General features: G+C 35.7%; 1 protein-coding gene across 2 annotated transcripts in view; it reads left to right on the top strand.

Moving 5' to 3' along the window:
* Positions 1–308: 308 nt before the first annotated feature.
* The window catches only part of PLA2G4A (phospholipase A2, group IVA (cytosolic, calcium-dependent)), a 164,392-nt gene continuing 151,935 nt past the window's right edge, over positions 309–12,765 (top strand). Inside the window, exons 1-2 of one of the 2 annotated variants that reach the window (XM_006872693.1) lie at positions 309–413; positions 10,907–10,988. In XM_006872693.1, the coding sequence (XP_006872755.1) occupies positions 381–413; positions 10,907–10,988 (115 nt within the window). In that variant the 5' untranslated portion in view covers positions 309–380. The remainder of the gene's footprint in view (positions 414–10,906; positions 10,989–12,765) is intronic. The other variant, XM_006872694.1, reaches the window with a different exon arrangement.

The following is a 12,765-nucleotide window of genomic DNA, read 5'->3' as shown; positions in this document are numbered from 1 at the left end:
TGCAAAAGTAATTTTATTCCATAATTTCAATGAATTTATCCTAAAATTCTTGGCAAATACAGAAAAAAAAAAAAAATCCCGGACTTTCCTAATAATTACTCATGGAATAAATTTGAACAAATAAACATGGCAATAACACAATAGTATCAAAAATTCCCCCTTTCTTCTAATTTGCATGTACAATCAGAGGCTTCAATCCATCTGTTCCCTTTGGTTGACATTGACTTCCTAAAGTGTATGCTCTTCATTATTTAAATCTTGGAACTGTATCCAACAGGAAGCTTAATAATATTGACTGTTTATTTTATAGGTTTTAAAGAAGCTAGAGTCCCAGAGAAGACCTTTGAAGTGTGAAAAGATTTCCTGTAATTGAAATCGAAATGTCATTTATAGATCCTTATCAGCACATTATAGTAAGTCATATGCTGTTTATGTATTTTTGGGTGGAAAGGGGCAGATATATTTCCATGTATAAGTATTTATCCTCTGATAAAGTACTCTGTAATAGACTTTGGATCTTTAAACCAAAACCTTATGAATTAATGTATATAAATAGATTATCATGCATATTAAAATTAACCCATCACTTTTTTTTATCATGGTAGCTTTCCAGAAAAGATACTATGCAGGAATTTAAAAAAACCTGTCCCAATACTGAACTTCATGAAGCAGTAAAAATGTTTTTCACTTAGCATTCATCAGTCTGCACAATCATACCTTCCACATGAATTGGTAAAGCGAGGATAATAGAATTTCTGAGTTGAGGTTTATTTTGATATGCATTTCCAGGGTCTGCATACCAAAAATTAGCTCTGTAAATTTTCCTTTGCAAAAATATGCTTGGACTCCTGGTGTGGTACTGTAGGATAAACACTGAACAGTTCATTTCAAGGTCAGCAGTTCAAATCCACGAGCTACTCCTTGGAAACTCTATACAGGGTTACTGTGAGTTGGAACTGACTGGACAGCACTTAACAACAACAAGAAGATATGTTTAAGGAAGCTCTTTATTGGTAGTTAACTTATGGTAAAGAGTTGAGTAGTTCAAATTTTAGTTTGTAATTTGTCAGACTCTTTTGAATATAAACATTTTTACTTCTGGTTAAAAAACAAAATTCTGAATTCAAGCCTTTATGTTTAGTTATAGCTTATATTGATGAGAAATAGGTTTTGTGAATATTAAAGAATAATCTTCAGTCTCATTTTTACTTAAAATGAACCAGTGTTATTTTATTTTACATCCTTCTCTGGCTTCCAACCGCTTTCATGCTCTGCCTGGATAGCAAAGTTTAATATATTATAATTCCTTTTTCCCTTCCATTCACAACTTGAATCAATGCTTAAGATCCTATAAATTATGTAAATGCGTTCTGAGTTTTACCTAGCACTCTGTGCCATCTTTCACCCTGTCTCTCTGTGCTGACCATTTTCCAGGCTGCCCAAGACCACCCTCTTGAATCATGTTCATGTTGTGTGGAAGCACTGAGCCTTTAGAGAATGCGCTTTTTAGATTCCCCTGCTTTCCTTCCACCCACCCCTCTTCCCTCCATTCCTCTCTGGAGATCATAATAAAGATATATACCCCCTTGACAAGCCTGACCAGCCCTCAATAGCCCTGGGATAAAAGATGAAGCCTCTAGCCAAGGAATTTGTCACAATTTTCTTTTCATTCTCACAATGACTTGAGTGTTTTAAAGCGTCTTTTTTTTTTTTTTTACCAATTTAGCTTATCTTCTATTTTCCTCTTGTGTGTTAATGGTTAGTGTTATTTTCTCTCAGGGCACCTAATGAGGTTTTTAATATAATCCAAAAAAAAAAAAAAAAAACTGAACAAAACAAACAAACATTAAATTGAAGACAGTGGGAAGCAAAAAAAACAAAACAAAGAAAACAATCCAGAAATTAATTGATGCTATTTCATTTAGAAAATTTGCTGCAAAAGAACTTTTTAAAGTGTTAAAAGCAAAGAAATCACTTTGAGGTCTAAGGTGTGCCTCACCTAAGTCATAGTATATTCAATTACCTTATAGATGTGAAAACTGGACAATGAATAAAAATGAATAAATAAAGTTACTGGAGAAAAATTGATGCATTTGATTTAAGGTGTTGGTGAAGAATATTGAATGTTTCATGCACTGCCAGAAGAATAAACAAATCTATCTTGAAAGAAATATAACTAAAATACAATTTGAATGTAAGGATGGTGAAACTTCATTTCATGTACTTTGAACATGTTATCAGGGTGTTCCAGTCTCTGGAGAAGGACATCATTTTTGGCAAAGTAGAGGGTCAGCAAAAAAGTGGAAGACTTCAATGAGCTTGACTAACCCAGTGGCTGAAACAATGGACTCAAACATGATTGTGAGTGCTGTACAGGACCAGGCAGTATATTATTCTGTTGCACATATGATTTCTAAGAACCGGAACCAAGTTGTTGGCACATAACAAGAACACATTGCCTATGGGCTATCTTTCTATAGAGAATCATGTAAAAACCATGTCTCTGCTTCATGTTTTTTGCCTTCCTTAGCATCAAAGTTATACAACTCAGTTAGTAGTCCTTCCAGTTCACAGCGTTTTAGATGAAGACAGTGGTAACCGTTTTATATTTTTGCTCTTCTTTCTATGTGCATATGAAAAAAAACTGTGCATGTATAAAGTATTTTAGTGACAGTATTTCCTGTTTTCACAACATGATATATTAAAAGATAGTTTTTCACAAAAAGATAAAAGATATATAGTGAGGATATTCAATAAAGAGTAGTATTAGTATAAAGGGAAGATGGGGAAAATCAAGCCAACTAGCTGGTAATGAGCAGTTGGTGCCAGGCAGGCCAACACTGTTTTGGCTGCCTCAAGGCAGGGAAGATTGGACTCATTTTCACCACACCTATGATGTAGTGACATGTTGGAGACTCCCATGGGCTAATGCAGCAATTTCAGCCAGCAAGCTCTCTTACTTCCAGTGGTGATGGCTTTTAAGAAGTTGGCATGAAGTCAAGTGTAAACATTAGATAGATGTTAGTTCTCATACCTCTAGAGTTGTTGTTGTGAGGAACTGTCTAACCTTAAAGATATTGTGACTCCAGAATTTATGAAGTTCTTTTGGAAAGCTGGAGAGGGAGGGGAACGGATATTAATTTTACAAGGAGAGTTGAAGTGTAAAATAAACAACAACAACAAAATAAGCAAAAAACAAAAACCTAACTTTGTACTCTTAAAATGAGTTCCTTTCCTAGTATGGAAGACCACACATCTTCTCACCACCTATCAACAGTGGAGGAGGACGACTGACCCACATACACAGAAATGACGGTTGTGTTCACATGAGAGAAACACTCAGTCACATGGGTATAGCCTGCTAAAATACAAGGGCCTTTACAATGATGATTGAAAATTTTACCAAATAATAGAAATATATTATCCTAGAATGTTACACTACTATGTTGTTGTTGTTAAGAGCTGTTGAGCTGGTTCTGACCCATAGTGACCCTGTATAGGGTTTCCAAGGAGCAGCTGGTGAGCTTGAACCACCAACCTTGTGGTTCAAAGTGATTTTGCAGTCCAGTGCATTAACCCACAGTGCCACACCAGGACTCCTACACTACTATAAGAGGGAAAAAAACAAACACTGTATAAGTAATCGAAGAACTAGTGTTCTACTTGTACAAGAATTCCAGAGGTACAAGAGCTAAAATCTATCTTATGCTATTCTTGAAGAACAAGCAGACATACTGTCGTATGAGAAAAAAAAAAAAATTATTCGGTACAACTTTTCTGTCCTTTTTCCTCACCAATGCAGTTTTTAATTTTCTTAAACCTTTCCATGATAAGTCTCCTATTTGTTCAGTTGATGCCAATCAAGATTACTGCCATAACTTTCTGAAGTGATTTCTCTGCCTTGAATTTAACTTACCCAGTCCTGGTGTGATGGTTTGGGTTAATGTGCTGGACTTCAAGATCAGTTTGAACTGCGAGGTCAGCGGATCTGGATCACCAGCTGCTCCTTAGAAACCCTATGTGGGATCGCTGAATCAGAACCAACTCCATGGCATTTAACAAGAAGTTACTGTTTTGATTGAACCTTGGTTTCTGGATCATATTGGTAAATCCAAGACTCATCTCAAGTTGTGATTCCTTCCATAAAATCATCTTCAGTAATTTCAATTTTTCCTATAGGACTGATGGGAAGATCAGCTTTTGGAGCTAGCTGATCTTCAGTGCAATGCACTTTTTAGTATTGCGTTTTGCTTTTGAGGGAATCATAACAAGAGTAAGACAAGAGTATTACTAAGAGAACTTGTCTGCTGCTGTTTGAACATGTTTTGTTTGGAATAAACCCATGCATCTATGAACTAGAATCCTAATAACAGTACTTTTTGATTTACCTTAGTATTTTTGTGAGCATGAACAGATTCTAGAAAAGCAAGAGGAAGACTAGTAAGATTCTGATACCAGTCATCACCTGTCCTCCAAACCTCTAAAACAAAAGTTGTTGTTGTGTGTATAGGTGTGTGTGTTTAAAAAACAAACAAACATTAACAGTGTCTGTGCTTCTGCTTTTTAATCATAAAATAGAGGCAGGAAATAATCCTGTAGAGATATTAAGTTCACCTTTCATCTCTAGAGTTTCGATAAGATTCTTTTTCAAATCTCTGCCTTATTTTAAGTTTCAAGTTCTGCTTTATCGTCTTTAAATTTGGCTTCTGACTGTTTGAACATCGTTAAGTAGTATGTAGCTCTTTTCTAGTCTGAGTATGATTTTGTACAGTCTACTTAGGCTGGTCCTAATTCTCTTTGATTTTGTGCTGAATGTTATATTTGGAAGAAAAAAACATATATCTGTAGAAATAACTCTTCAGAGAGGATTTTGCTTTCTTCCTAGAAGTCCAGGAGAACTAAATCCGTTCTAGGTTTGTTGTTTTCCTGGGTATCCTAGATGACACTAACATAGACTACCTGTCCATGAGATGACGGCTAGCATGATTTCCTATCAGTGTAGTCTATTAGATTTTCAACTTGAAACAGAGGGTATTTTACTAGGTTCCTTGTTCTTATCACCACCATCATCAGCTGCTGTCAGTTCACTTCTATCTCATGGCGACCCCTAGTGGCCAGACTGTGATCCATAAGGTTTTCATTGACTGAGTTTTTAAAAGTAAGTTGCTAGACCTTTCTAATTTAATCTTCAGAAAAATTCAATGAGATTGGCAATATTTAGATGGCCATTTTACAAACGAGAAAACCAACGCAGAAAACTGAAGCAGAATATGTGTTATTTTTTGAAAATAGCCTGGTTTATGACTGTCTTTGAGTAATGAACCTTTCATTTGCTAGTTAATGGAAAAAATTAAACTAGTAATGCAAAGAGACAATTTTTTAGTCTATAAGTGAGGTAAATAGAAGGTCTTAAGAAGTCCTAGCTCTAGTAGCGTAGTGGTTACAAATTGGGCTGCGAACCTTAAGGTCAGCAGTTCGAAACTACCAGCTGCTTCATGGGAGACAGATGAGGCTTTCTACTCCTGTAAAGATTTACACCCTTGGAAATCCTGTACAGGGTTGCTATGGGTCGGAACCAACTCGATGGCACTTAACAACAACAACAACATAAAATGTGTAATTTTTTTTCAGAATGGAATCTGTAAGGATATTTATATTTTAAGTCTATTGGATTACTGGACTAAAGTTCAAATCTGAAATTCACTAATGCAAAAACATTTTAGAGTTTCATGAACTTAATTGATAGCCACTAAAGCTCCTAAAAGCTTATTACTGCAAAGGAAAATGTAGTACATATTTACTCTAGTCTTTAAATAAATTACATGTATTTCTGAGTATTATTTCTTTAATTATATCTGCTAGAGCTAGCAAATTCTGTTTCTGGAACAGGTATTTTGAATATTAAATGATGATTTTTAAAGCAAGAGTAAACAGATGTGTAGAAAAGACTAATCTTTCTTAGAAAAACTTGGAAAGCAATAATAGCACAATGACTGTCTCTCTTAACTTTTAGAGTGCAACTTGACCCTGAGAAGTGAAACCAAAAGCAAGTTATCTTATCCCAAAAAGTACCAGGATGCTTACTTGACATGAATCCAGCAATTTTTGTTTAAACATTCCTGAAATTTGTGTGAAATCGTCTGTTCCTGATTGTGGTGGTCATAGTCTCTAGGGTTAGCTCTGAGGTTCTGTTGTCTTTATTATACTGTCAGTCTTTAGTTCTAATTTGGGTTAAAGTTGGGTAATGGCAGTTGAATAAAGAAAAAAGAACTATGTACCCAGAATGGAACTTCTCTTCCATCAGAAGTTATGATTGTGTATTCTTGTTTTATAACCAAAGAACTTAAACAGATTAGGAAAGCCATCAAATTGCTTTTGGACAAACTGACTGTTCGCACCCCTACCCTCTCTAGTATAGCACTGTAGGATAAGCACTGGACTACTTAATTGCAAAGTCAACAGTTCAAATTCACCAGTCCTTGCTTGAAAACTCTATATAGCATTGCTGAGTCAGAATTGACTTGGCTGCACTTAACAACAACAAAGCGCCCATGCTCAATCCTCTTAATTGTAAATCTGAGTATAATTCTATAGAATTAATAAAATATAATAGCTCTTTTCCTAATGATTTGGAAATTGTGATAGTGAAAAGAAATGTGATCTTGGTTTTCACTATGGAAAATATTATGGATGAAGGAACACTCAAAATAAGGTAAGCCAAGACCTGAAGGCAAGGCTTAGTTCTTTTAAGAAAATCTTGGTGACTAAGTCAGTGAATTGAGTTTAGATTTGACATCTCAATTGAAATATGGCATCTTTACCTGCCTATTACCAACTAGCAATGTGCTGAATCATTAGTTTCCTCGGGGGAACACTAATTGTGGATTCAATAATGGCATTTCCTTTGGCACCATCCCTAAGACATGCGTGATATTGGCACCAGGAAACATGTCAAGGCATTCTCCAAAGACTATTTGGATAATTACTGATTGAATATGAATACTTTTCTCCAATAATTTGTCCTTGCTGTTTATAGATGCTGTTGTTAGGTGACATCCCAACGATTTTGACTCATAGCAATCCATGTGACAAAGTATAACACCCTCTGCAGGGTTTTCTAGACTGTAATCTTTACAAGAGCAGATCTGTAGGTCTTTTTCCCAGAGAGTGACTGGGGTGATTTGACTCACCAATTTATTTTTGTTAGCAGCCAAGCACTAAACTATTGCACCATAAAGACTCCTTTACTTGTATTCTCCTGTTACTCTGGTGTGGCACTGTAGGATAAAGCACTGCACTGCTAACCACAAGGTCAGTTGTTCGAACCCACCAGCCACTTCTTGGAAACCCTGTACAGGATTGCTATGATCAGAACTAACTGGATGGTGCTTAAAAAATTAATCCTTACAGCTATTAGAGAGAGATGGGCACATCAATTTTAACCCTTATATTTTGAAAATCACACATGATTAAGCACTGGATTATTAATCGAAAGGTTGACTGTTTGAACCTAATCAGAGGCACCTCAAAAGAAAGACCTGGTCACCTGTTTCCAAAAGGTAACAGCCTTAAAAATCCTTTGGAGCACAGGTCTACACTATGCACAGGTGTTGCCCTGAGTTGTAATCAACTCAGTGTTATCTGGTTTGGCTTTACTTTGAAAATAATATATAGATTACATGATGGTTCCAAAATTATCTTATAAAAACACAAAAATGGTACTTTTCTCTTTATTTCATGCCAACCCGCCAAAACCTTACTGTCTTTGGCTCAATTCAGACTCAGAGCAACTCCTAAAGGACAAAACTGCCCCATAGGGTTCCCAAGGCTAACAATATAAGTATTTACAGAAGCAGACTGCCATATCTTTTTCCTGCTCCCTGTAAACAATATGTAACTACTTCATTCATTATAGTTGTTGTTGTTGTTGTTAAATGCCGTCGAGTCGGTTCCGACCCATAGCGACCCTGTACAGGGTTTCCGAGGGTGTAAATCTTTACGGGAGTAGAAAGCCTCATCTTTCTCCCGCGGAGCGGCTGGTAGTTTCGAACCGCTGACCTGAAGGTTTGCAGCCCGATTCGTAACCACTACGCTACCAGAGCTCCATGAAGACAAAATTGAGGTTGATGGAAATAAATGCAGATGAAAAAGACACCTGAATGGAATAGAGGAAATAATACAGTGGTTAGAAGGACTTTATGTCAACTACAGATATGATAGATGAATTTGTAACTATACCTTGTAAATTAGTAAATGGAAATAGACCTTATTATTATTAAAGACATTGAGATACAGAATTTCTTAATTTCTATATTAGTAAGATTCTGAGATTCTGTAGTCTTTGTGTGGCACTTTAGGATAAACACTGGACTGCTAAAAGTAAAGTCAGTGATTCACACGCCAGCTGCTCTTCGAAAATCCTATATAAGGTCGCTATGAGTCTAAACTGATTCAATAGCACTTAACAGCAACAACAACAAAGAAATGTAGAAAAAATAAAGACACTGAGGGCAGTGCAACTGTATTACTTTTTCTTTTTGTCCTCCTTCCCCTCTTATTGTAAAAAAATATATATAAAACACAACACCGAGACTGCATTGTAATCAGAGCTTTCCGTTTACCATCTGCGTGTTTCTGGGAGCTTACTTAGAGAATCTCAATTTACTACCCTATAAACATAAATACTAACAACCTTATAGAGTTGTTGAGAATATTAAATTAGAATTAACATCTGGTAGAATGTCTAACATATGATCTATATACAGTAATTCCTTATAGTGATAGCAACAACATACATTATTTCTACATGTTATTAGTAATTATCATCATTTGATATGGAAATGCATTTTCAGCAATTTCAAAATCAAGTGATAAATTGTATTCTCCAAGAAAACTTCCAGACATTTGAAAATCTATTTGGTATGAGAAGTTCTAGAATGTATTTAAAAAAAAAAAAAAAGGATGAATTTGGAGAGAGATGCTGCATTTTATATAATTATTATTAATGAGAAAAATCTCTTTAATGTAGAAAGGTAATCCCAAGGATGGGTTTTCTAGGATATTTATTTACTATTTTCAAGCCATGTATCATTTGACACCTAGGTATACTATACATTACCTCAATGACTGAACAAAGTTGGAGGTTAACCTAAATAAAGTAATTTTGCAGCACTTACAAACAGAGTCATTATTTATAACTGACATATTTGTCACCTGGAATAGTTAACACAAAGCATTTATGGAGTTTACATAACAAATATATATCTCAATGAATAAAATGTGAATTTGAGTATGACTCAAATTCACTATCACCACCATCATTATCATCACATATATACAAGTCTTTTTTGAGAGAGATGAATGTATGAGTGATTTTCTGTCATTGCAATAAAATATGTATTTTAAAGCATTTATGTTTGTTTATAGTATATCCCTGGGTGTCACACGTGGCTTGGGCTCAGCTGCTAACAGAACGATTGGTAGTTCAAACTCACCCAGCCATTCTGTGGAAGAAAGTCCTGTAATCTGCTCCCCTAGGGATTGCAGCCTTTAAATACCTACTGGGCACTGCTCCTCTGTAAAACATAAGATCACCATGAGTTGGAATCAACTAGATAATAATGGCTTTTTTAGTTTTTATCTTTTTTTTTATGATTGATCATTTCAATTATGTAGAATAAATATTTGTCTACTCATAACTATTCCAGATGTTGACAATAATTCTTAGACAATAAATTTGACTAGGAGTTATTTACAATTTTGTTTTCTTGCTTCTAACTGTCATTACTCACCTCTCAGTGTTGTCTATAGCTAAGCCTCCTTTTAGTCAATGGTAAATTTTTGACTCAGAGGCAAGCTTGTTAAAGTAGTCAATGAGATACAAGCAGCTTCTGAATGTGGGTCTCCCCTAAGATTGGAAAAGAACGCTCAAACTTTAATGAGAGATTACATATTTTGGAGAGAGACGTTAGTTTATGCTACTCCATTCTGCTTTAGTAGTCAGAAATTAGGAATATCCAGTTTGGTGAGGTGTTAAACAAGCTCTTCTGTTAAGTAAATATTCATGATGTTGTTGTTGTTAAGTGCCTTCAAGTTGGTTTCAACTCATAGCGAGCTGAGTCATGGTTTACGAGGAGTGGCTGATGAATTTTGAACCACTGACCTTGTGGTTCAAACTGACTTTGTGGTCAAGTGCTTATCCTACAGTGCCACACCAAGACTCCATACTCATTATGTGCATGGTCAGTATTAGGCTAATAGAAACCTTTAACATTGTTGTATCTGGTTTATAACAAATGCATTAAAAGGAAATATTTTTTTAAATTTGCTTGCAATTTTGTTGTTTATTATCCAATGGATTTTGACAACTATTCTGGAGATGTCTTTCAGAAAAAAAAAAAAAAAGCAAAAACCCTTTCAACAATTGAGCAACAGCAGTAAACTACACACACAAATAATGTGAGCACGTTGCTCTGACATTACATTTTTAAGACAGTGCTTCCTAGTTAACCAGTACAAAGCCTGATTGCACTGTTGATAACCTTAGTCTTGATTTATTCTTTTCTAAAGGCTTGGTAAGTCTGACAGTAAAGGAGGGCGGATAAACTCATTGGTAGTGACATTTTAAAGCATGATCTAAATTTCTCAATGACTCTCTGATGGGAGAGAAGAAAGATTCAAAAGAAGTCCTAGCCTTAGGATCAAATTATGTTTCTGGTATGCATGTTAGCTTACTTTCACCTTTTGTTGTTAAGTGCCTTTCAGTTGGTTCTGACTCATAGTGACCCTACATAGGGTTTCCAAGGAGTGGCTAGAGTTTTAATTAGCCTCAAGGAAACAATGAGAAAAATTAATTTGGATTTTATATTGGAAAGTTATTCCTAATTTATTGTCATTTTATTTCCAGGTGGAGCACCAGTATTCCCACAAGTTCACAGTAGTGGTGTTACATGCCACTAAAGTGACAAAAGGCGCCTTCGGTGACATGCGTAAGTTCCCTTTTAATTGCTTTGCTATTGAAAGTGCATGGCTATGGTTCACTCTTCTGCTGCTTCATTTCCTTGACAAGCCAGAGGCTCAAATGTGATTATCTCTGTGTAGATCTTTGAGTGGGAACATTCTGAACATTCTTTGCTATCAGAATAGCTTTTTACCTTTGTTTAACATTATCTGAGAGCACATATGGTTGGCTGGTTATGTGCCATGGAGTTGACTCCGACTTATAAAGACCCTGCATAGGGTTTCCCAGGCTGTAAATCTTTACCAGAGCAGAAAGTTTCATTTTTCTTGTGCAGAACTGCTGGTAGTTTCGAACTGCTGACCTTGAAGTTAGCAGCCCGACTTTTAACTACTATGCTACCAGAGCACACAAAGTCAGTCAAAATTACTGTCTTGTGATAAGCAGAGCAGTAGAATTCAAAGAAAGGAGTGTTGAAGTCAAGATTTCAAAGAAGTTGCTTCTTGGAGATATTGTACCTGTCAGATAAAAACAAAACAAAAACATTTTCTCTGATTCTTGTGCTTTTGAACATATTTATTGTGTGTGGAATATCTATAGAAACTGGAATAACCCAACCTGAAATAATGTGAACCACAGCTGGAGGATAACATTGAACTAACTCAATGGCGTCTAAAAGCAAATTTTCTACATGCTACTCAAAATACCTTGTGGTCATGGAGGTGGGAGTACAAAGAAAAACTTATAAGTGTAATAAATATTGTAGTTTTCTGTGATTACCAAAATGTGCAAGGGGAATTTTAACCCTAAGAAAAGGTTTTGGAGAAAGAGCAGAGATTACAATTTATCTGCCTGGGAAATAAATCAGACTTATCTGCTGAAGTTACATTGAAGCTGGTTTCTGCAGAAAGAATTTCTTGTTATGAGAATAGGGTAAAGTCCCAAACAGTGAAAGTGACATGTTCAAAAGCAAAAGAAAAGCAGAATGCTTGAAAGGCAGTATAATAGGTCAATTTTCTCTAGAGACTAGAATGCAAAGGTATAGTCTGTGGAGATAGACAAGGACTTGTTCTTGTTAAGTGCCGTTTGAGTTGGTTCTAACACAGTGGCCCTGTATAGGATTTCCAAGAAGTAGATGGTGAGCTTGAATTACCAATCTTGAGGTTCAAACTGACCTTGTAGTCCAGCGCATTAACCCGTAGTGGCACACCAGGACTCCATACAAGGACTAGGATGACAAATACTAGCATGATAAGGACTAGAAATGAGATTTTTATCATAAATGCAATGGGAAGAATTTGATAATGTTTAACTAGCAAATCATGATAGGATTTGCGTTTTTTTTTAATGATTGTACTTGTCAAATATCTTGTTAAATATCTTGCTGTTGTGTTGGTTGGTTTTGACTCACAATGACCCAGTATAAGGTTTTCTAGGAGCTGTTAGTAGGTTTGAACCACCAGCCTTATGGTTAACAGTCCAGTGTTCATCCTGTAGTGCCACAGGGTATATATTGTTATCTAGAATGGGAGGGACTTGTGATTTTGTAAGTAACAATGTGAAGGAGTCAATAGAGAATGACAAGTTAAATATTAAGCAAAGAAAGCTCTTTAGCCAAGCCTTTAGTGAATGAAAAACTGTTTAGCAAGTTGGTAAATTTTATAACTAAGGTGGGAAATGAGAGTGTAATGGCACAAGTTTTAGATGAGCTGTTTTCATGAGAGCTGAAGGGAGCCACAGCAACATCTTCAAATCTAGTTTCTATCAGAGGGCTGTATTCGAGACTTTATCTTACATGTCCTTTTAGC

The sequence above is a fragment of the Chrysochloris asiatica genome, unplaced genomic scaffold (assembly GCF_000296735.1).
Source record: "Chrysochloris asiatica unplaced genomic scaffold, ChrAsi1.0 scaffold00210, whole genome shotgun sequence".
NCBI lineage: Eukaryota > Metazoa > Chordata > Mammalia > Afrosoricida > Chrysochloridae > Chrysochloris > Chrysochloris asiatica.
The sequence above is the reverse complement of the archived record's forward strand: the minus strand, read 5'-3'. Positions and strand labels throughout refer to the sequence as shown.